This window comes from Talpa europaea (assembly GCF_964194135.1).
Source record: "Talpa europaea genome assembly, chromosome: 2".
NCBI lineage: Eukaryota > Metazoa > Chordata > Mammalia > Eulipotyphla > Talpidae > Talpa > Talpa europaea.
This window is the reverse complement of record NC_140068.1, coordinates 92429183-92453243: the sequence shown is the minus strand read 5'-3', so window position 1 is coordinate 92453243 and position 24061 is coordinate 92429183. Positions and strand designations below refer to the sequence as shown.

General features: G+C 36.7%; 1 protein-coding gene across 1 annotated transcript in view; it reads right to left on the bottom strand.

Moving 5' to 3' along the window:
- The window catches only part of BTBD9 (BTB domain containing 9), a gene marked incomplete at its 5' end in the record, with an annotated part of 335693 nt that overhangs the window by 298528 nt on the left and 13104 nt on the right, over nucleotides 1-24061 (bottom strand). The window contains one exon of the mRNA XM_084256954.1: nucleotides 21636-21755. Coding sequence (XP_084113080.1) covers nucleotides 21636-21755 — 120 coding nt within the window. The remainder of the gene's footprint in view (nucleotides 1-21635; nucleotides 21756-24061) is intronic.

The window sequence follows — 24061 nt, the reverse complement described above, 5'->3', positions numbered from 1 at the left end:
TAGTAGTTCTGGGCACGGAGGATTTCTAGACTGTTCCTAGTAGTAGACATATAGAAGACATTCACTAAAATAACTGTTGTTGACTGATTAAGTCTTCTTGGTGTCAATTTTTCTGCTACATAAACACACCCCTTCCTATAACTCGCACTAAATGATCCCTCAGGAAAAACTCTTTAGTCTTATCAAGTATGTCTTATGGTTAGAGAAAGTTAATGATTTTAATACCGCCTATTGTCTTTAAAAATGTATAAAACCAGCAGCAACATGAATGGGATCATGCTCAGTGAAATAAGCCACAAGGTTTATTTCAGATGGTTTCACTTATAGGAGGAATATAGGGGAAACAAATAGGGGATCAGGGAAAAACAACAACAACACAATAATAATAAAAACCAACAAAATTAGCAGGCAACCACAAATCAGAGACATTCTAAGAGGGAGGGGAAGGAAAAGGGATCAAAACAGGGGAGAGAACAGCACAAGGGACTATGGCATGGTTCATGGGTGAATTGGTGGTGGGAATTTTACAGGGAATATGCAATGATGTAAAAGAAATAAATTTAAAAAATAAAAATAAAGCTTCCCTCTCATCTTCCCTTCAATATCTTCTCTGGTATTCCCCCTAAGATCTGGTTCCCAAGATAAATAAAGGAACAAAGTTGATAATAAAAATAAAATAAAATGTGTAAAGCCAAACAAAATGCTCATATACTAAAACAGACTCAGGGAAGACAGGAATATTAAAAAAATTCTAATATGACAAAATTTTCTACGTTTGATGTTATTTCCTTTAGAATTAAATTGAGCAGAAATGATGAAACAACAGGCAGGTCTGCTTTAAAATAATTAAACAAAAAATTTTTTTTAAAGATTTACATAGTACTTAATTTGGTGATTGTGATAGAAAATTGAACCATATGCAACTTTAAAAATTAATTTATTTTAAGTGAAAGTCACATTTTTAGTGTATTTCATTCTGGTACATCTATGACATACAAATATAATTGCTTCCTATGTAACAGAGGAATATTTTTTTTTGTTGTTCTTTATAAACCCATCTCCCTTGGAAAGAGGATTAATGAGTAATCCCCTGACTGTATTTAAATTTCTTGAGAATTAATCTCCCCAGTTTCTAGAAGGCAAACTGCAGAGCACAAATGTCCAGTAAATACTTGTTGAATGAATGAGGTTGCCAACATGTGATTTAGAATAGTTCCCTTGAGTTGGGGGTGAAATCTTGGTAGGAATACAGACTATCTTATAAAAATCAATTTTTGGAGATATTACATGTTAGTAGCTGTATATAGAAGAACTGTTTTGCCTAACAATGGGAGAACATGGAAGCTCTAAGGGGAAATCCTGGAGAAAGCAGCAAACAAATTGGGCACTGGGAGACATGAAGTGTCCAAGAGGAAAATACAGAGAGCAGCATTGTGAGAAAGAGACTCTAGAAACCTGTTTTTGTCTCTCACTCTTCCATTCCCAAACACATCTTGGGTTAGATAAACCCTTTTACTCTTCACCCACCCTCCACTCCCCATAAGGGAAAAGTTCTATTAAAAGTTCTCGAATACTCTATCTCTTTTTCATATCATTTATCACAGATTTTTATATCTTTACTGGTCTCCTTTACTGGTCTATAAGCTCCTTGAAAATGGGGACTCAACTTTTATTCATCCCTGACTATGTAGTGTCTAGCACAGTGCCTGACACATTATTTTCCAATGAATAAATGAAAAATAATGTCTCATATAGATTTAAAGACATTAATATGGGATGAATGATGCTAACCTTTTCCTTAACTCTCCTGGTCAATGATTCAAAAAAGTATACATTGGGCCTCCCCAGTGGCTCAGCGGTTGAGCGCTGGGTTGCGAAGCTGCCCGCAGCCTCTGTAGCGCTGGTTCAATCCCCGGGCGAGGGTCCGACGTGGAGCGCAGACCTCTCCTGCCGCCCGCTGCTCCCCTCAGCAGTGTACTTCGGTCCTTCTGCCTGCTCTGCTCCCCGCTCTGGCTCTGGTGAATTCTCTCACCCTCCCGCGCTTCTGACTGTACCCAATGCTTGTATAAATAAATAAATAAATCTTAAAATATATATATACATTGGTCACTTCTGTTGGAGACACTCCTCTGGAGAAACTGGAAAGCTGTGTTGAGTTTCACATCTGGGCAATATGTTACAGAAAAATTTAGCACATAAGGATAAGAGAAACCAAAGGCAGAAGAGCTATTCAGAAGTAAGTACTAGAGTTTCTCAGAACTTTAGGGGAAAGTTTTAGACTTTTGAAGACCTTGGAATTAGGGTTTTGAGGGTTCTTACCTACACAGTTCATGAACTGTAAAACTCCAAGTGACCCCTGAGTTATACAGATATAAACTGGACCCTTCAAGACACACTTAATAACAGAGGTCCTAGAGAGGAAGAGTATTACCTATGAATTCCAATGAAAATAATAAAAAAGGAAAGTTCAATAGATTTAAATAGTAAATATAATAAAAAATAAACATTTTTGAGAAAATTCTATATCCTTAGAAATATATAAGCTTAATACACAGGAAATTATTTACAAATATCATTCTTGCAAGATTAAAATGCATTATTAAAATAGTTTACATGTTTTGGGCCTCCCCGGTGGCGCAGCGGTTAAGCGCTGGGTTGTGAAGCTGACAGCAGCCTCTGCAGCACAGGTTCGATCCCCGGCTGCTCCCCGGCCACCTGGAGGAGGGTCCCACATGGCGCGCAGACCTCTCCTGCTGCCCGCTGCTCCCCTCAGCAGTGTACTTCGGTCCTTCTGCCTGTTCTGCTCCCCGCTCTGGCTCTGGTGAATTCTCTCACCCTCCCGTGCTTCTGACTGTACCCAGTGCTTGTATAAATAAATAAATAAAATAAACAAATAAATAAATAAATCTTTAAAAAAAAACTTTAAATTAAAAAAAATAGTTTACATGCTTTAAAACTTCATTTATTTATCAGACTAAATTATCCCAAGATTCAATCAATTAGTTAATTAGTTAAGTGAAAAAAAAACAATGAATGACAATTCTGGCCCAGGTACTGGACCAGGAATGAGAAATAATCAATTATTCAATCTGCTAAATGTTAATTCCAACCAGAAAATGTATTTTCATGGCTTTGTAATATATCATAAAGCACCATATTAACAGATGACTTCAACATAATTTCTCAAATTTTCATTTTATATGTGATATAATACATGGTATATGTGGGAGAAAAAAATAATTAAAACTACTGCTTCCCTACATACATTTTTTAATTTTATCAAATATTTTCTAAATAATCCAATCTAAGAGATTTATACTTAGTAGCTAATTGGATGGAGGTTAAAAGGAAAAAAAGAGGAATATATCAATGTATTTACCTCTCTTTTTCTTATAGCAGATGGTATAATTTGATGAGAATACATTCTTAATCATACTAATAAAAAGAAGCCATATGTTACTGAAGCTTTTCAGCTGTAACAAGGTGAATCTCAGAGTAAAATCCATGGGCAAATATAAATTAAGATTTATGGTTAGCATGACATATGATCTACATGATTTGCCATAAAACGGAGGAGAAGGAACCAGTCACACGTCATACTTTTCACCGAAAAGCAATCTCACAACTATTAAGAGATTCATGATATGTCCCTCATACAGGTGTGATAGACAACTCCACAGATCTTGCGAATGTTTTTTCTCCAGATCAAGGGACTAAGCTAAACTACACAATGACTAATTCAAGCCCTCTCAGAGGGATGAACTTTTCCAATAAGAGAAAAATAAATGGAAATGCCAGCTACTTTAAATCAAGCACTTAACTAACGGGTTGCTACTTAAATTGCACAGATAAATATTCTGGCCTAAGTTCAAAGGAAACATGAATGTAAATAGGGGTCATAATGAATGAGCTCTATTTGGAGAATTGCTTTAAGGTATACATTACTTTTTGGGTTTCAAAAAAAAAAAAAAGAAAAAGAAAAACCACCTCATTTTGCTTAGAACAGGGCTTGCTGGTTATTGGAAATTACCAGAAAAGTCAAACAATGCATTATAATTCCAACTGACACATGTTCTTTACACATGTTTTAAAACCCAGAAAATACTTAATCCTCTAATACTGTCACTATCTTGGGGCATTCTAAATGGAAGTTCATCTCAAGAAATAATGGGCATCCAAAACATAGTCTTCAGTGAACACAGCCAAAAGGTATTTTAGACTCCACTCTTGTTGCAGCTGAGGTGGCCAAGTCTACCTGTGAGCCATATGAAGGCTGGTAATATTACTAACAAGCATTCCTTTTCAAGTTGATTAGAGAGCTCTAAAATGGATTCGCCTTGACGGCTGAGTAACAGTGAAGTTACGGACAATGCTACTGAATAGAAATAAACAACAACAAAAAAGAATGTCACTGCATTCCCCTCAATCACCCTTAAACTGAAAATCTTTATTGATATAATGGCTTTTAATGAATGATATGAAGTTCCTCTCTCCAAGACAGAAGTATAATCTGCTGGTTAACTATTCTTATAAAAGAGCTTATTGTTGATCAAGGATCTTTTTTTTGGCTCACTGGCAAAAAAAAAAAACAAAAAACAAAAAACAATTTTACCCAGGCTGAGTCACTCCTATCTTTAACTCTCCATGTCAGTGCTTGTTCTGCTGTCCATTACCAGTGTGACTGGACAGGAACAACACACAGACACATGAAGCCAAGTATAGAACCCACTACAGAATGTTCTCATTATTTCAGGACAACAGTTACCTGGAAAAGGACATTTAAAGTCAATTCACTTAGCATAGGAACCAAATTTTCAGTTACTATGAGGAAGGAAAGATTTTATAAATCAAAAATCAACATGAACAAGCAACTATAAACCAGAGACACACTACAGTGGGGGGTGGGGGGAAGAGAACAGGGATTAGGGTCAGAAAAAGGAGGTGGGAATTGTATAGGGAATATAACCAAAATGAAAATGCATATATTATGCAAAAATGAAAAATGATGTAAGAATTATATAAAATAATTTAAAAAATCTAGATCAAATATGTGTTTTTTTATCTGCTACTGAGCACATTTTTTAAAATGTAAATATATGCTAACCAAAGTAGAAGTGTTAGTGGTAATGCACAACTGCTAGGTACCATTTGTCATAGTTTTTTCTTACATTTCCTGACTAACTTTCCCAGCACAATTATGGTAAGAGAGATTGGTCCAAAAAATCCCTGGACATGGTGAAATTTCACTTAATTTTTAATACTCAGATCCTTCTCTTGAAATGTTTAACATGTCATCATTTTGGTGGATTTTCTCCCTTTCAATTGTTCACTGCTCTATAATTGCCTGAATTTCATTTGCCAGTGGCTTTGCATGCAAGCCTGGCAGTTCTTCAACATCACTTTTCTTGATTTCATTAAAACTTTATTTCCTGTATTTTGCAAAGTGCCATTTGACTTTGCAATCGAGTACAATGATTTCACATCTTCCCAACAATCAGTGAAACACTGTAACAGGATGAGCAAGCATAGTATTCATCAGGGATGAATGTTTGAATGGAACTAATTTTACATGTGGACAGTTCATCAGTGATGAACTTTTTTATAGCATGATAACTTCTATGTCTCTACACAATCTTTGCAACTAGCCGCTATGAGATAATAAATACTTAGACAACCAGGGCACCAGTATATGAAAGGCTACAGTCATAGAAATGCTTCTGTCTTCGGGAACCAGAAAAGTTTCTCAAGGAACTAGAAGCACATCCCAGCATTCTACATTTTAATATTACCTTTCTTCATACCCTATCATTGCATCATGAAAAGACTAACTAAAATGATACCGAGTATGCATCTTACTCTTTGATAATAGAAGTGATTTTAATCTGGCACCATTCACTAACCACAGCAGCAAAATTAAAATCTTGATTTATTAGTTTAACCATCCAAATGTATATCTGGCATGTGCCGTAATCTGGAACCATTGAGGGTACTAAGTGCTTTTAGAAGATTAAAAAATAAGTAACATATGGATATTATCCATGTGCTAAAGAGAGAGAGAGAGAGAGAGAGAGAGAGAGAGTGTGTGTGTGTGTGTGTGGTGTTCTGATAACCCTATAGTAAAAGCTATTTAGAATCCTAAGACCAGAATAAACCAATTTTTTTAATCTTTGAAGTCTCATTGATATTAATAATAATAATGTCACAAGATGATAAACAGAGAAGAAAAAGACAGCACTGTGTGTTTAAAAAGATCTGAAAATCAGACAGCCCTGGGTTTTAATCTCAGATGTGTTTGAGCTCTGTGACTGTAAATTCACTATGCTTGCTAAATCACACTTTCCTCATTTGTGAAATATAATGTTGGACACAATGCTTAGCTGCCAGGTAAGACCAAATGAAATACTTAAAGTATCTCGAAAATTACAGTCATCGCCTGTGCTAAAAAGCATTTCTTGGCTAGTAAACATCTTTCCTCCTTCTTCCAGGCTTTATGATAGTACGTAAGGGTCCCAAAGTCTTTGATGAGACCATACTTGTCTATAAAAACAAGATGCTAGGATGTCATTACGCAAACTTTAAGAATCCCTTGATAAATCAAGCCAGTTATAAAAACAAAGCTTCCAAAAACCAATGAGGTCCCAAATCCAAACTGTACCTTCTAAGTCCTACAATTAAAAGGGCAGAATTTTTTTTTTATATAGGAATGGTTTCTTTCTTAGTGACATTATATGATATATATCTTTGGAGCCATACATATCTGAGTTAAAATCCTAGACTTTTGTGGCTTTGAGATCCTGAGCACAGTACTTAACCTTTTTGAGACTCTGTAAAATAAGAATAATCAAATCTATCTCCAAGAGTGGTTTTAAGAACTAAAACAAAATATTTCTGTAAAAGTACCTAGTATTCAGAGGCATTCTTATTACCAACACTCCACAGATAATGCTATTTTTAAAACAAGACATCAATGATTAGTATTAAAAAAAAAAACCCTCCAAAAATCGAGCTATAAGTCAGAGTCCTTCAGACCCAGATTCTGTAGGGCATATTTTAAAACACATTATGACAGCAATAAAACACATTCCAAAGGCTTGTTCCAAAGATGTCATTTCTATTGGTCATGTCTTCTCTCAGATGACAAAATAAGTAACAAGCTGATAAAACCAATGGAGTAATAGTCAAATAATGTATACTGTTCAATGACAATGTTCAAAATAATCTCTCAATTGACCAAGCAATTGAAAAGTTTGCAAAGACTGCACTATTTTTCTAGATATGATGTGGACAATGGTAATAAACAACATCTGGGCCAAATTCTCAGTTTCAGCTTAGCCTACTACTTTCTCTTAGTTTGCTTACTTTCCAGATTCTGGGCCCACACACAGATTTAGGTCAATTTTATATTTAAAGATATGCCCTAGAATCTGTTTTCAAGTGCTCTAAGAAAGACAAAAAAATAGCTACAGTTTGTTCACAGTTAATAATCAGGTTAAAACAACTGTTCTTCACATGTATTCAAAAACGGTAGTGGTGGTTGAGGTAGCAGTCCCACATAAAACAAAAACAGAAAGTAGAAAACAGGACCTGGCATGAGCAATTGTTGTTATTGTCCCAGCAGCAATTACCGCTAGATTTTTCATTTTGAGTCTGCAAATTCTTTCCACTTTCGTGACCTCCCACCTCCTACTGCACTCGACAAGCCAAACTCCCACTGACCCCTCAACCAATTACCTCTCTGACCATTAACCTGAGTAACTGAATTTCACCAGAGAAAACCACACAAGGCAGATGGAATCACTATAAATCCATGTTTACCATTTTCAAAGGGACAATCAACTCTGCTTCATAGTTTTCCTAGGAAACTTACTCTCTCAGAGTCTGTAGCAATTAATATCTACCTTTCTCTACTTTATTCAAATTTTCAACTTCCCTCTCACTCTCAACTGACAATTTTGTTCCATGCATATTAAATACAAGTCATCACACAGGCACCCACAGTCTGGAACTAAATTTGTCCTCTCTTTCTGCCTGTTATACAAAATGAAAGTGTCTCTTGATCCATTAGCTATCTTTCTTTTTAACTCTTCCATCTCTCTTCCCTGGATCCTTTTAAAGGTGCTTTCATACCTTCATCTTCAAGAAACACCTTCACTTCTACCTTCCATCCTATGTCTTTTTTCTTTTAAAGATTTATTTATTTATGCATACGAGAACAGGGGTGTATGCCAGAGGTGTGGGAGGTCAGAGGATTCACCAGAGAAGAGTGGGGAGCAGAATAGGCAGATGTCCTGAAATACACTGCTGAGGGGAGCAGTGGGCAAGATAGGAGAGGTCTGCAGCACCATGTGGGTTACTCCTTGGCCAGCCGGGGATCGAACTCACGCTATAGTGGCTGGCAGTAGCTTGATAGCACTGTCTTGAACCCCTGTGCCACCAGGGAGGCGTCCATCCTATTCACCTTCACAGCAAAGTTTCTCAAGAGTTACCTATTCTTTCTTTCCCCATTTCCTCACTCCCAGAAACATTTTAAAAGTTCGACTCCCTTTTTAATTTAAAAAATGATATTATAGGGCCTCCTTGGTGGCGCAAGGGGTTAAGACGCAACCTAGGAAGTTATCCGCAGCCACTGCAGCATGAGTTTGACATGGTGCAGCAGACCTCTCCTAACTTGCCCGCTGCTCCCCTCAGCAATGTATTTCAGTCAATCTGCCTGTTCTGCTCCCCACTCTGTATTTGGTGAATTCTTTCACCTCCCACCTCTCTGGCCTGTACCCCAGTTCTTCTATGCATAAATAAATAAATCTTTAAAAAATGATATTATATCAAGTATGAGAAAAGACTAAGAAAATATAATACAATCGGTCTACTTCATTTTCCTAGGGCAATCAATATTAAAGTTTGATGTGTATCCTCATATCATTCTGTATTCAGATAAAAAGCAGATTATATAGATGAATAGATAAGATAGTTTATTGACAAAAGCAGCATCATAATTAACATAAATCTGCACCATGTGTTTTTATCTACTAATTTTTATAACTGTTATGATGTTTTGGATGGCATTTACCAATATGTTTCACATTTTAAGATGATCGTATTCTTTGATTCAGTTTATGTATAAAGGTACTCAGGTAAGTGTGCAAAAACTACACTGTAAAACTGGAAATAGCCTAAAAGTCCCCCAACGGGGCTTACTTAGGTAAACAATGGCACATTTGGAAAACTGTGTTATTGTTAAAAAGGATAAAACAGATATTTATGTACTGACATGGATGACAGTCAAAATGAATAATATACATGTGCAAGATTTCAAAATAGTACACAGGTACAACATAATACCATTTTTGTAAACAGTATGTCTGTATGGTTACACACAAAAGAGAACAGAAGAATATATATTAAAATGTCTGTATTCAAATCATATTTAAAATATATTAAAGGAACTTATATCTTTAAAAATCTCTTGAAGAAGCCTAGTTTATAAAGCTATACTTCGCAGTATACTTAAAGCAGGTTTATATATTTATTCATCACCTTTATTTTAGACAAACACCCTGAGTTGGAATATTCTGTTCTAAGTCATATTTTTACCTTAGAGAAATAAATGGTAAAAAGGAAGTTTACAGAGAAAAATATATTTTTGTGCATGACAGCTTACCGGTGTGATGTATTCATGAATCATACTGAAAATATGTCCCTTGAAATCAAAGAGAACAATATCTTTATACAAAGAATGTGCCCCAAAGTTCCCCAATAAAGAAAAGTGTTTAATCAAAATATTTGTTGACAGCTGGTTAGTGCTGATTCTAAAGTAGAAAAGAAAATCAGTGTCATTGTAGTCTTTTGTTTTGTGTATAAGAGCTGAATATGCAGATTAACCCAAAATGGAGACTCATTATCTGTTTTACACTTCAAGTGTGATTTTAAGCACCATAGGTATATATACACACACATATCCAGAATACACATATATCTCAACAAACCATGCATATCATCTGTTCAGAACTGGGAAATGCATGCATGCTTCCACAACACTAAATGGAAGGCAGATGGTAGGCACTGATCAACAGAAATAATATAAAATCCTTCTAAATCCTACTTCCTCTAACACACTCATTTTTTTCCTTTAGAAAAATATCAAGCAGTTCTTCATTACCGTTGATTTGCAACTTCAAAATTACAATAGGCAATGCAAAAGAGCATTTCAAATAGGGAAAAATATGTCTTGGCATAGATTCTCTTTCATAGTCTTAGGCAGGAGATAACACTAACTTTGAAACTCATAGCATACTGTAGTTTTATCAGTATCTAATGTGTAAATTAGCTCTTTCTGTAACTGGAGGTTTAGCTTTCAAAATATATAATTACTGATCATTTTAGTCTGCATCACATTTCTTTTGCAGGGTGAAATGAACTAAAACAGCTGTTACATCCTAATAGCTTCATAATGTGCATAGAATTTCTATGACTATTAGAAATTAAACCTACAGCTCCCTATCAGGCTGAACATATCCATGTGTATATATGACCCACATTATTTGGAAGAACAATTATTAACTTATGAAATTATAATTTGAAACATAATGAAGGAAGGCTGATAAAGAAAATATTATAGCTCTCAAATGAGGTCAGAGCTGCCAGTCCACACTGATCAGTCGCCCCCCACCCTTCCTCACATCAATAAAGTATTTTGGGCCGAGGGAAGTCCAAGTGTTCATGCTACCATCATTCCTTGCAGGGATCAAGCCCTCTATTTTCATACTGGGAGATGAATTTTTAGAAGGTGAACCATGTTGGCACTCTGCCCGGAATTTCTGGCAGCTGACAAGCAATCCGCTTTCACTTCTGGTCCACTCTCCTCGAGGCTAAACCTACATCCACAGAAGACACCCTGATCTAGAAAACTTGTACCATTTATAATGACCACTAAGAAAGCTCTGATGATTTTATTAACCGTGGAACTTATTCATACAGTTCTCTTAAAGCATATTTTCTGTGAAAGAAATGTTCTAAATTCCTCTTATTCCTTAGTATCTCTTAATGCTAGAAAAACAATAGCACTGTTAAAAAATAATTTTTCCAGAAAAATTTATCAGTATTCAGGCACCTGCATTTGGCAAATGGTTAGGGGACTAAAGAGGCTCACCAAAATATCTGAAAAGCAACTAATTTCAAAGGAATATACAATAAGGTCCAGGAACCACAAAATAAAGAGGTACACGAGAGGTATTATGTAACTAATGGTTAAACTGGGTGATTCAAGCTATAAATGCTATGAAAGGTCAGAGCAATCACTGCCAGCCAGTATGGGGTGAAATTTGAATATACATAGGCCTGAGCTTCCACTTGAGAGAATTATTAACTGCCTAACCAATATCTTCTTTAGATTACCATTTCCAAAGTAAACAGGATTGGAAATATTCATATAATTTAAAAACCTGTGTCCAACATTTTCTCTTTTTTTTGACCCCAAGATCTATCTGCCTTTCCCTCTTCTCTATCTTCCAAAAAGCAAAGCCAATGAAGTTTTACTACACAGATACCATTTTCTTATTCACTCTGAAAGCAGTGGTGAAAGTCCTGGAAACTCTTCCCCATCATTTCCATTAAATTCTAGATTCCAGTCCTTGTGCCATAACTCCCCTTATCTTTGTTTATCTTTGTTTATGTCGTCGGAAGTCCCTGGCTTATCCAAGGAGCTTAGATTCCCAGATGGCGCTTTGTCTTCTCTTTCTTCTTTGCTTTCTACTTGACAGACCCACAGTCCTCTGCCCAATAGTTCAACACCTGGTACTGTGCTGGGAGAGCTACAGTACCAAAATAATCCAAAAAGAGAAACTAAGTAGGAAGACTGATATATTAATATTAATTTCCTTACATACAGCATGTACCCAACCATAAAGTACCAATGAAAATGTATTATTTTTCTAAGCAAAAGTTACACTGACCCAAATGCTGGCTCCAAAATGGACTTTCCTTCACTTCTTGGGGAATTTAATATTCTATAAATATTACTTGTAAAAATTAACCAAATTACAGTTCTTTAAAGGGAACAGTCTAATTTGTTTAAAGTTTAAAATAAAAAACATGTAACTTCAACTAAAACCAAATCCCAGACTGCTGCACCTCCCCCTGCAGTGACCTTTAGGGCTAACCGTCCCTAGGTCCGGCTGGGCAACCAGCGCGCAGGGGGAGAACAGCAAAACCCTACCTGCTGTACCTCTCCCCGCAGTGATCTTTAGGAATGGCTTTCGCCACGGTCCCTAGATCCAGCTGGGCAACCAGCGCGCGGGGAGAGAACAGCCTGAAGCAGAGGAAGTGCAGCGGAAGTTCCCTGAAAAGGCAGAAGCTTATCAATAGATAACGACCACCAAGAACCACTACAAGAATGCTAAAAATCCTATCCCGTCTTCCTAGAACTACAAACTTTAATCCCTTATCTGTCTTTCTAAACTTCCTCCTTTCTTCTATAATGGTCATTGCTTGTTATGTAGATCACCTCCCTGATAGTGATAGACTGAGCCAGCGAGCAAGCTAATTTCTTTGATATTCATTCCTGTGCTTTTAGAAAACATATATATACTAGTCACAAACTTAAAGAAAATTACACTCAGATTTTCACTCTTGAAGTGTGTCTGTTTGTCATTTCTTTCGCAGACTCCCTGACCACCCTGCATGCTTCTCTCAACCCTGAGGTGGCCTCATCGTCTACTGCTGTGCTGGTCTGCGGCACCAGACATCTGGAAAACTTATACAAGATCACATAAGGAGAGAAGGTTTCCCCTTCACATATAGTCTCTGAACTTAGGGACACAAGTAGGAGGTCCGAGTAGGTAGAAAGTAAGTAGATGATTTTGACTGGTGAGACAAAACATGTCATTTTAAATAAAAACCAAGGATGAAGCCAAAGAAGCAGAAAGGTCCAATGATGAAAAGCTTAGAGTAAAAAGTTAGATTTGGTAAAGTCTAGCGCAGATCTACCATTGGCAAGCGCCCTGCATACACAGAACATCCTTTATCCCTTATATTACCTACTCAATCCCTTGCTGTTCATATCCTCTCTTAGTAGAACCCCCCCATAACATGTTCCTGCCTACTCTACATGTATCTTTATTATTGTACTTACCATATCTTATAATCTTTACAAGGCTGTCACTAGTATACCATGAAATTCTTGAGATCAGCAACTATGTCTTATTCATCCTCATGCCTGACATCGAAGCTAAGTGCCTACAATATAGAAGGTATCCAGTAAATGTTTGTTGAATGAATAAATCCCTTAAGTACTAGAGTAGTGTTGAGGCTCAGGAAAGCATGAGAAAAAGGATGTTTAATGAATCAACTGAAGAAGTGCTATCTGAACGTATTCCTGGGCCTAATTGCTGGGAAGCAACTGTTAGCACCACCAAATATAGTTCTTGCCCTTCCAGACAACAGCTGTTTGTGATAATAACAGGTCATTAGTGTTACTAACATCTTATGCAATTGGTTTATTAAAGACACTAATTTTTATTCTAAAGTTATAAAATAAAATGCAAAGGAAAAGGACAATCCTCTCCTATCTTATGATGTTCCAGTTCCTCCATCACATACAAAAGAAGCTCAACATGTTATTATCCTTTAAACAAAATAAAACAAAAACGTCTAAATTCAACTGAATAAAAAAACAACAGCAATGTCTCAAAGGTTTTACCGAATATAAAACACAGTGGATTTCTTTTTTGCCTAATAAAAGGATTCTGGGTGAAAATAATAGAAACTTCCTCAACTAAAAAAAAAAGCAATTCAAGATGTAAAGAGATCTGTGAAGAGAAATTCCATAATATATAGAAACAGTTCTAAGAACTGCTGAAGCAAAACAAATCAGCAGTTAAAAACATCTGGTTCATTCTGTAATAATAAAGTCTAAAATAATCTTATAGGCAGCTAAGGGACAGGAAAATGCAAACCACTATTGACAAACTGACAAAAGATACCTAGATAAAGAATTGCTACATGCTCTTTGGGGCATTTTAAAAGAGAAAACTTCCACAACTATCCTCCATCATCATCACCATCATCATCATCTCATCATGAGCATTCTTGCCATTGGGTGGCCATGACCAGCACAAGCAGAGTGTGTCCACGCGGGTGCTGCCAGCATTCCTAGGGGTGGCTTCTGTCAAGTAGGCAATGAGCTTCCTCAGGGTTCCTCGGTTTCTCCTACTCTAAAGTTTCTTCTTTACCCTCAGGTCCTACAGAGACATGTAAGCCTATGATATTAACTATGCACTCAGACAGACCTGCAAATTTTTCATTTTCATTTACTGTATTTAAGTAATTAGTGGTATTCTCACAGTTACGATGAGAATGATATGTTAACGCTGTCTGTCTCACCCATAGCAGATGCTCAATAAATGTTTGTTCATCTCCGTTCATCTCCTTTTTCTCCCCTGAGGTCCAATACCCCTATCTCTCTTTTCCTCATTTCTCCATTTCTTCTGCTTCCTAATTCCTTACAAATATTTAATGCATCTATCTCCTTTGCATTAATATTCTATTTACTTCAAAATTCCAAGGAGGATATTAAAAAAAAAACACCTTATTTGTATGAAACAGAATAACTGTACTAAAAAGCCCAAATATCTGCTATACTTTGCAAATGATGAATCAAGAGCTGGCTAGCACCCGAATGTACATTTACGGACTTCAGGCATAATTAATGCTCCACATGAGTAGAAAGACTTAAATAGTCAAACAGTTTCACATGCTATTTCACAAATCACAGACTTCAGAACAATTTATATTTAAATATGGTTTTATAAAAAAAAGCAATTTCAACTTCTTTGGTCCCAAGTAAAATTGTTATGATTTAGTGACACCATGTGGCTACATTTTGCTTTGCGTTCTTAAAAGAAACTTCCTCTGAATGCAGGGTTGCACTATGGTCATTCAATTATAATATCAAAGTTGTAGGCAGAGGTAAAATTCATACTAAGTATGAACTAAAATGATTACTTTTTAAAAGTGAAACTATTCCTTTTTCCTTTGCATCTGAATAAGGCATTTCTTGAGTTCTGAAGACGCCAGTCATACAAAGGAACTAAAGGCTCAGCATAATTCTAGTTATAATTCTAAAGCACCCTGGTGAACCACTGAATAATGTAAAAGTGCCTGCCTTTAAAAGTAAATAAATACACTGGTGCCAAATTTCAGGGGCAGAGAGAGAAAAAAAAAAAGAAAAGGAAGAAGACACACATGTTTTTGTACAATGTTAATGTGGTGGGGAAAGACTACTTCCATAAATAGCAATGCTTATTTTCTCATCTGTTTTATGTCTTATAGATCTATAGTACTATGTGGTACTATAAACTAATGCAGAAGGGTAAAAAAAAATTATGCTGCATCTAATGGTGGCAGAGATGATGGGGGGCCTAAAATGTATGGTAGCAATAAAAGATATTAAAATGCCCTGTACCAAAAAAATACAGTTTTAGTATGAGGCCTTGGACAATAGACAAGTTATTCCTGAATAAGATTCATGCACACCAAAGAAAGCCTAAAGATCTGAAGCAATGACCAGAGAATATCCCTTCCTTCATTTCAGTCTCCCTATTCTCCTGTGTGGCCTTCCCCAACCCCAGTTACAATCACAATACTTACATTTACCTCATGAGTTCTTATTGTTTGTTTGTATCTGTTTCTCCCAAATTCCAGGAGAGCAGAAACCCTGGTGGTCTCCTTTAGTGTTCTGGTCTCAGTATCAAGCATAATGCATAGCACGAAGTAGGAGCTTATTTGTGAAATGAGTGATTGAAGAATGAATAAACAGATGAGTAAATGAAGAAAAATCTATTTCCTTAGCTGGTGAAGCATACCTAAATTTCCTGTAAATGAAAGTAGGACCATTCCAGTGAGATGTTTATCATCATTTATGGCCTCTAATGTGACCATTGAGACCAGAAGACAGGCTGGCAGATGCTCTATAACACCCTTTCTTTTTTCCATGACACATTTGGCACATTATAATTTCTCATTTTAGGAAAAGAAGAAAGAGGAAGAAAGGGAAACTACAATAATTAAAACACTTTTGCAATAGTCAAAGAAATGCATGGAACAGAGTAGAGTATACAATTTAGCACATGATAAATATGGCTGATGACATTAGGGAGGAAAATTAATGTCCTTAGGCAACTGACTATCCCTACCTGAAAAGATGTACAAAAAATTTCTGTCTCGGGCCTCCCCGGTGGCGCAGCGGTTGAGCGCTGGGTTGCGAAGCTGCCCGCAGCCTCTGCGGCGCCGGTTCGATCCCCGGCTGCTCCCCGGCCACCAGAGGAGGGTCCCACATGGCGTGCAGACCTCTCCTGCCGCCCGCTGCTCCCCTCAGCAGTGTACTTCGGTCCTTCTGCCTGCTCTGCTCCCCGCTCTGGCTCTGGTGAATTCTCTCACCCTCCCGCGCTTCTGACTGTACCCAGTGCATGTATAAACAAAACAAACAAACCAGCAAACAAATAAATAAAGCATGCCTCTATAAAAAAAAAATTAAAAAAAAATTTCTGTCTCAATCAATTATTTAGATATAAATAAAAAAGTAACAAGTAGTAGAAAAAATATAAATAACTTTAGTGTTGGAGTAAGGCACACCTTCCTATATATACTGCACCACCGAAATTCATAAACACTGACCAAAAAAACACATTTTTAAAGTAAAAATTTATGCTTCAAAAAGTACCAATAAAACACTAGATAACTACATAATAAATCACACAATTTATGACAGACAAAAGGATATGTCTCTGTGTATGTGTGTATATATATATATAACATATATTGTCACATTATGTATCAATGTGTCTATAACAATATACCGGTATAAAATTCTCACAAGGCAAAAAGAATAAAATAATTGTCCCAGAAGGAAAATGTGCAGAATACCCAAAAAAAAAAAAAAAAAGGTTTTGATAAATGAAGAGCAGCCAATAATGGCCAGTATTAAAAGATACTCCACCTCACTGGTGATAAAAGAAATCCAAATTAAAATCAGATATTATTTACAAATCATAAATCACATTTGTAAAAGGCTGATGATGCTTATGGTGAAGCATTCAACTTAAAGTTCATGCTATTCCTAGATAGTAGGTACAACCTTTCCAGAGTTTCATCAATATTTAAAATAGAGACTACATCATAATTTTATAATGAAAATGTCACTAATAAGACATTTCCATTTTGATAGCCAAAAACAAAAGGAAAGAAAAACAGAAACCCAGTGTTGAGTTACTGCGTTCATCCCTCTGTGGCTTACTCTAAAAGTCTCACCCTTTCAGGCTTTGTCTTCAGTGAACTGTGCTCCTCCTGATTCCTGTCTAATCTCTCTGAGCAGTCCCTGCAGTAAACATGTCTGCATTGCTTTTCTTTCCTCCATCAGTGAATTTATCCTTCAGGATGTTGCTTTCAGGCCTGCTACATCTCTCCCTCAACAACTAGGTTTTACACCATGATCTTTTTTAATACCAGCCACACACATGCAGGCTCTGGAATCTACCCCTCTGGTATTCACACCTATGTGTTCAGGAATATTACACAGCTGCTAAACTGCCAATGCCTGTTGAGAAAAAGCCAGGACGTTTTTAAAAACATCTCCAGGCAACTCGATATTTGCCACTCCTTATTAGTTTTTCTTATTCAGTTCCAGGGTCTAGGGTCTAAGAAAGCTATGGAGGACACAGAGAGAGATACTAGGTAGCCAAGAAGACAATTTGAAAGTTGGAGAATTTATGGGCAAAGTGGGAATTGCCTTTTGCTGAGAAAGAGAAGTTTGATAAGGTAGAACATAGTTCTGAAACACTGTATCAAAATTAACAAGTCACTTTTCTTCATCTCCAGCTGGGAGTTGAGGGTGGGGGCAGTTACTAGTCTATAGAGCAATCCCAAATTACCCCACAAGGCATTCCTAAAAAAGGACCCAGAAAGACAAAGCAGATCATTTCTCTTGATTTACCATTATGGCTGGAAAGATCCCTCTGGCTGTGAAGTCTGACTCTACTCTCTAGTCTGCCACTAGATAATACCCACTCCCTGATTAGCGAGGTGAAATTCTGAGTGAATTACATTCCACAAGACATATGAATGGCAAATTTTACAATGTATATATTTTACCGTAACAAAAAAGTACTTAACAGTACCAAAATATATGTAAATTGCTGGAAACACACAAATGGGCAGGTTACTCAGGTAAAGAGAAGAATTTAGGTATGTTTGGGCTGGTTATGGGCAGACAGGCAATACGGAGAGTCATCAAAAAGATAAGGCTCCACGATGGATCTCTCAGAGAGAGCACTATGGCAAATGAGGATGGCAGAGATGGCACTGCTTCTCTGAAAGTTAAACTTCATAGTCTCAGAAATTAGAAAAAAAAAATGTAAAACCATTTTTAATTATAAAAACATATTAGGAAAATAGTAAAAATAAATAAATAAAAACAACTATACTGAGCCACTACTTTGGGCCAGGCACTGTTACTACTTGTATATATGCCATGTCATCCAACACTGCATAGCAATTCCATGAAGGCGGGGCTGTTGTTCCCGCTTTTTACTAGGGTGGAAACTAGGGTGCAAAAAAGCACGACTTCACCAAGATCACAACACAAGCATTAGATGAAACCAGAATCTGAAATGATTTCTAACTCCACAGTCTGTGGTTTGGTTACTACGCAATGCTGATTTAGATGTAAATCAGGCTATACTCAAAGAGTGGGTAATCTCATAGTTCCCAATTCACTGGAATAGATTTGATGTGATCTTTCATCAATACCTGGCACACATTCCTCAGGATTAACCTCAAAATTCAGTTTCCCGATGAAAAACCAGACAGTAACCTTTACAAACAATATAGAATCATTTACCACTCTAGAAGATTTTCCAGCACTGAGATACAATGTAACAATTACATGGATTAAAAAGTACCTACATAGGGTCTCCCCAGGTGGCGCAGGGGTTGAGCGCTGGGCTGCGAGGCTGCCCGACCGGTTCAATCCCCGGCCACGGTGAGGGTCCCACATGGTGTACAGACCTCTCCTGCTGTGCCCGCTGTTCCCCTCAGCAGTGTGTTTCATCAGTCTGCCTGTTCTGTTCCCCACTCTGTCTCTGGTGAATTCTCTCACCCTCCCGTGCTTCTGACTGTACCCAGAAGAAATAAATCTTTAAAATACATATATATATATATATATATATAATGTACCTACATATATATTACCTACATAAACATTATATAGGTACCTACATACACATTAATGTTGAATCAATTTTTCTTCACTGCCTGATCAAGGCCTTGACACCAGGAAACCTGTGCTAAAATTTATAGAGTATCTAGTGCATATAAGGTCATAGCCTGAGTACCATGCGAGAATACTAAAAGATATGAATTTATCCCCTTGCTTCCAAAAGCTTGTAATTTTATTATCAGAGGCAAGACAAACACACAAAGGACACTGAAGAACAAAGGTGACATACAAATGTGCAAATTAACATAATGCAACTGAACACTTAAGTAAGTGCTAAGGAAATAAGGCATTTTATGTGCCGAGATCAGTTCCTGGAAGAAGTGTATTTATAATATCATTAAGGTGATCAACAAAAGATGGTGAAGATAAGAAATACCAAGTATAAGATATCTTTGGGTAATCATTAAGGGCTTATTCTTCAGTTCATTTGAAAATACAACCAAAATTGTAACCTATTGCAAAAGGCAGACTTTATGAAAGAACATAGTAATTAATATAAGTTAAAGTGGTTAAATATTAAAAATTTTTGTTTACTGATGTGGATATCAACACTCTTTTCTCCTCTTACTATCACTATCTCTAATATCACCTTTGCTCAATTTCTCTTGACCAAAGTTAGGAGCTGGCTCTACCAAGACAAAAACTACACCATGAATTTAACCAGGCTCTACAACACATAAAAGCTACACTAACAAAGGGAAGGCCACATGGGAGGCAAAATAAGAAAAGGAGAATATAAATAATGCCCAATAACAAATAAAGGAAGTGTATTTTCTAAAAGTCAGAGATCATGACCAAGGGCACACATCTCCCTCCCTGTAACAGGAGTTTTCGAGTAAGTAAAGCACCATAGACTGTCAAGGCTGGAATTATATTCACGATGATTTGTTCTGGGAGTCATGTTCCTATTGTTTCAAATTAAATACAAACACACAGTCCTCTGGTCCACATCAGACACTTTGGCTGTTATGCTGCTTATTTTTTAATCCGACACAGCTGTAATAACCTGAGTCGATGCAGACTCAATCTCTTCCTCGACTGTGGGGCCCCTCTGTCACTCTCAAAGTATCCCTAGGCAGCTCTGAGATACAGAATCCTCACTCAATTTCTTGTCCCTCTCATTTTAATCCATTCAAAACTCCTCTGATAAAAGAGCAAACCGCCAGACCTGAGACACTTTAATTTCTCTTTGGGGAAATGAAATTGATTTTCTTCATTTTCACACAAGAGGATCCCCGGGTAACAATATTGTGTCCAGTCATACCCATAATAAAAAAATGTAGGTAACATTCTTTACCGTACCAGAGGCTGCAAGGTTTTGTGGAGTTCTTGTGTTGGGGATAAGAATTCAGCCTGATGCTGTTAAATCATGAGTTTACTCAGTATCAGGGTAACTTCTGACTATAAAACGAAGTTCAGTGGGGCACCTCCATCTGCTCTACCACAAAGGGAGGACAGTCAGGATCAGGGTGAGGGTAGGGAGGGGAGTGGGCAAGGGACTGGCTCCACATTCCCCCAGTTAACACCTACCATATCCCTTCCCTTCTCGCTACACTTTACTAAGCGAACCAATCACTTTCTGCCTTTGAAAAAGAGTATCTGAGGGCAATTTCCAAGGGGAAAATTACAACAGAAAAATACAAAAGAGATTCAAGGAACTTTAACTACCTTTTCCAACTCCCAAATTCACTTTTATTCTGTAAGATGGCTTACAACTAAAGGAAGAATATAAAATATTAGGATGGTAGCTTTGCAGTCCTTTTTTAAAACAACCTTAGATGGGACAGCAATACAGAACAACAGTAACAGCAAAGTACTGGTTGCAGGGAGGTGTAAGCTTGGACCTCATCAGCTTGGTCTCCCTTACCCCAACCCCAACTCACTCAGACCCTTCTGTCAAACTCCACTGACATCCAGTGACCTAGCAAAAGAACACAAATGTTGAAAGCATGCACACTGGCATCCAAAAATCTCCTCCTGACCCTGATGACTGCCAGGGAAGCTTCTGGAAATATCTCTCATGGTTCCATGGAAAGAACATCCTAACAATAACACTGCTTTCCACATGCAACATGGAGTTTAAAAAGTATTCTACTTCTCAGAGTTGTCTGTCTCTCCTTATTCATTTACATGGTTACTACAGAGAAATAGTGTAAGACACTTTGGATAAACAATTTCACAACGCACTCTAAATATTAAGATGCTTGCTTTTTTTATTTTTCCTAAAATTTCAGTTGATATTTATTTGCTAGGTACTACCCAGGAAAACCCTCTTTCCATGACACAGAAAAATAAATGTAGTCTGTTTCTCAAAGACCAAATCTCCTTAACTAAGAATAAAAATCATTCATTAGCCATGAGAACTAACCTGCAGACGCGGGCTGGAAAATATAACTTTTGCCAAGAACGACACAGATATTGCGAGTGATCAATCACTCTGATCCAATCAAGTTCATCCATTGACACTTCAATGAAGTATGAGTAAGACCTATGAATCAATAGGAAGAAAGGCAGAAAAAAGTATCATATTAAAATAAAAATACAAAATTACACTCAACATAATGTTAAAAGGTACTAAAAACATACTATTCACTAATTATGTTTTCTGTACAATAATCGAAGTCTGATAATGAGAGCTGTAGCATTCACCACAATGTACTGTCTTATCTCTCAGCATATCTGTCTACACAAGCTCCTTAAGAACAAGGAACTGGCCATATTTATTATCATCATATTCTCAGGGGCTAGCACAGTGCTTGGCACAGGTATTCCCAACATTTGTTCCTGTTCAAACAGGGTAGGCTGCTTTGCTCATACCCTACTAGCATAAATTTATAATGCCATGCCTGAGAATGGACAAAATAGAGCAGCAGGAAGTATGCCTCTCCCTGACCTTCCCAGGCCTGGGTGCTCAGGCCCACTCTCTCAGAAAGAAAGCTAACTTGGAACAGTTTCCCACAGAATCTGGCTTATCTCCTGCTCTTGCTCATTCTCTTATCAACCTGCACGTACAATTTCAGACTGCAGAAAAATAAATGACATAGGTGAAGAGATAATACATGTTTCTTTTGTGTTTAACTTAAAATTTGCCAGCTAATAATCTGGCAGTAATGGAACCAGCCTATTATCCTCCCCTGGTCAGCTACCCTGGACCATTACATGCTGGACCCCACTGAACAAATCTATATTGCCCTGTCATAAGCCAAATTTAAATTTGAGATGCAGTTATTACTTGTACTGTAATATCAACAGGAACAATCTTGGAAGATTTAGGTGACCATAAATGTCAGCCTGGAACCACAGTTGTGACCAGAAAAGGTCAGCTTATTTTGTGTCATCCTCTCATTTTCGGCTGTCCCCTCACTCCCATTCATTTTATCGCTCAGTTTCAAACTGGTTATAACCTTTTATTGAACCTCTCTGGGTTATCAGTAATGTAGGATATAATTCTACAACACATGTCAGAAGCTTTCTGGCTTAACATTCAGAATTTTTCACCTTTACTTAGAATGATAACAACTTCTGTGAGAAAATAAGTGTTATGGGATAAAGTTAAGTCCCCCATGAATATAACATATATACTAAAACAAAGTGGCCTATAAATATTTAACATCATGGAAACAAAGATAGCTACTTTCAGTTTCAAACATACATCTTTCCTTTTCTAGTTTTTATACTAATTTCATTATTGAACATATATATATAAACCTTTTAGAAAAGGCCTGTCACATAAAAGTAATGAAAGTCCTATAGAAGTAATATTATTAATTAAATTATCCTAACCTGATTATAATAAATGAATAATAAATTATATTATTAGTAATTAGACACTCTTGGACTCAAGGTTAATAACCTAACTCAGAGAGTTAAGTGAATCAGCACCATTTTGCTAACTAAACATCATATTACATCCAGCAAGATACATATCAAGAAAAATTAATTCATGTTAACATTAATTTAATATAAATAAATTTTATGTCTACTAAAAAAATAAATATTAATTTAAAAACAGGTTGAAAAACTATAGGACCTTGAACACCCACGCACATGGGAAAGGTTGACTTTCATTTTATAAAACTCCCCTCATATTTGGCTAAAATGGCCTAAAAGGCCAGGGTAGTGGTCAGTGGTGCTAACAAGAGAAATGCACTATTCTACAAGATTCATAAGATATTATCACAATTACTATTAAGTCCTAAAGCCCTGAACCCCAGAGGCATGAGCAGGGTATAAGAGTCTCTGTGTGTTTAGGCTAATGATAAGCGACAAAGAGAGACACAGTTCCATTCTTGGTCACCCCTCCTGTTCTAGATCTTCCTACTTCATGGCTGAACCCTAGAAGCCATAATGGGTGAAAGTACAAGAGGGGCTAGAAGGAAGGCAGAATCCTGAAGTCACTGCAGAATAGGATGGATTTTTCCAGGCTGGTGTCCACCAAACTGTTTCACAGATTTCTTTTGTCTAGGGTTATTTATCCACATGCTGAAATATAATGTTTTCCTCATTCATTGGATGAAATGCACTTAAAAAATTATTATAATATCCAAAAATAAGGAACCAAGTAAACTGATAATCGTAAATGACATACCACATGATGGAATGTCAGACAACTGTTAAAACTGTTAAAAGTAACATTTTACTTATAAAAGTTATAATTTAAAATAATTTAAAAGGTCAGAATGTTCATAAGGTATTAAGCTAAAAATGAAGTTAGTTCATTACACAGTCAATCTTTATTTTGTAAACCTGTGTGTGTATGTGTGTGTGTGTTTGTGTATGCGAGAGAAAGAGCGA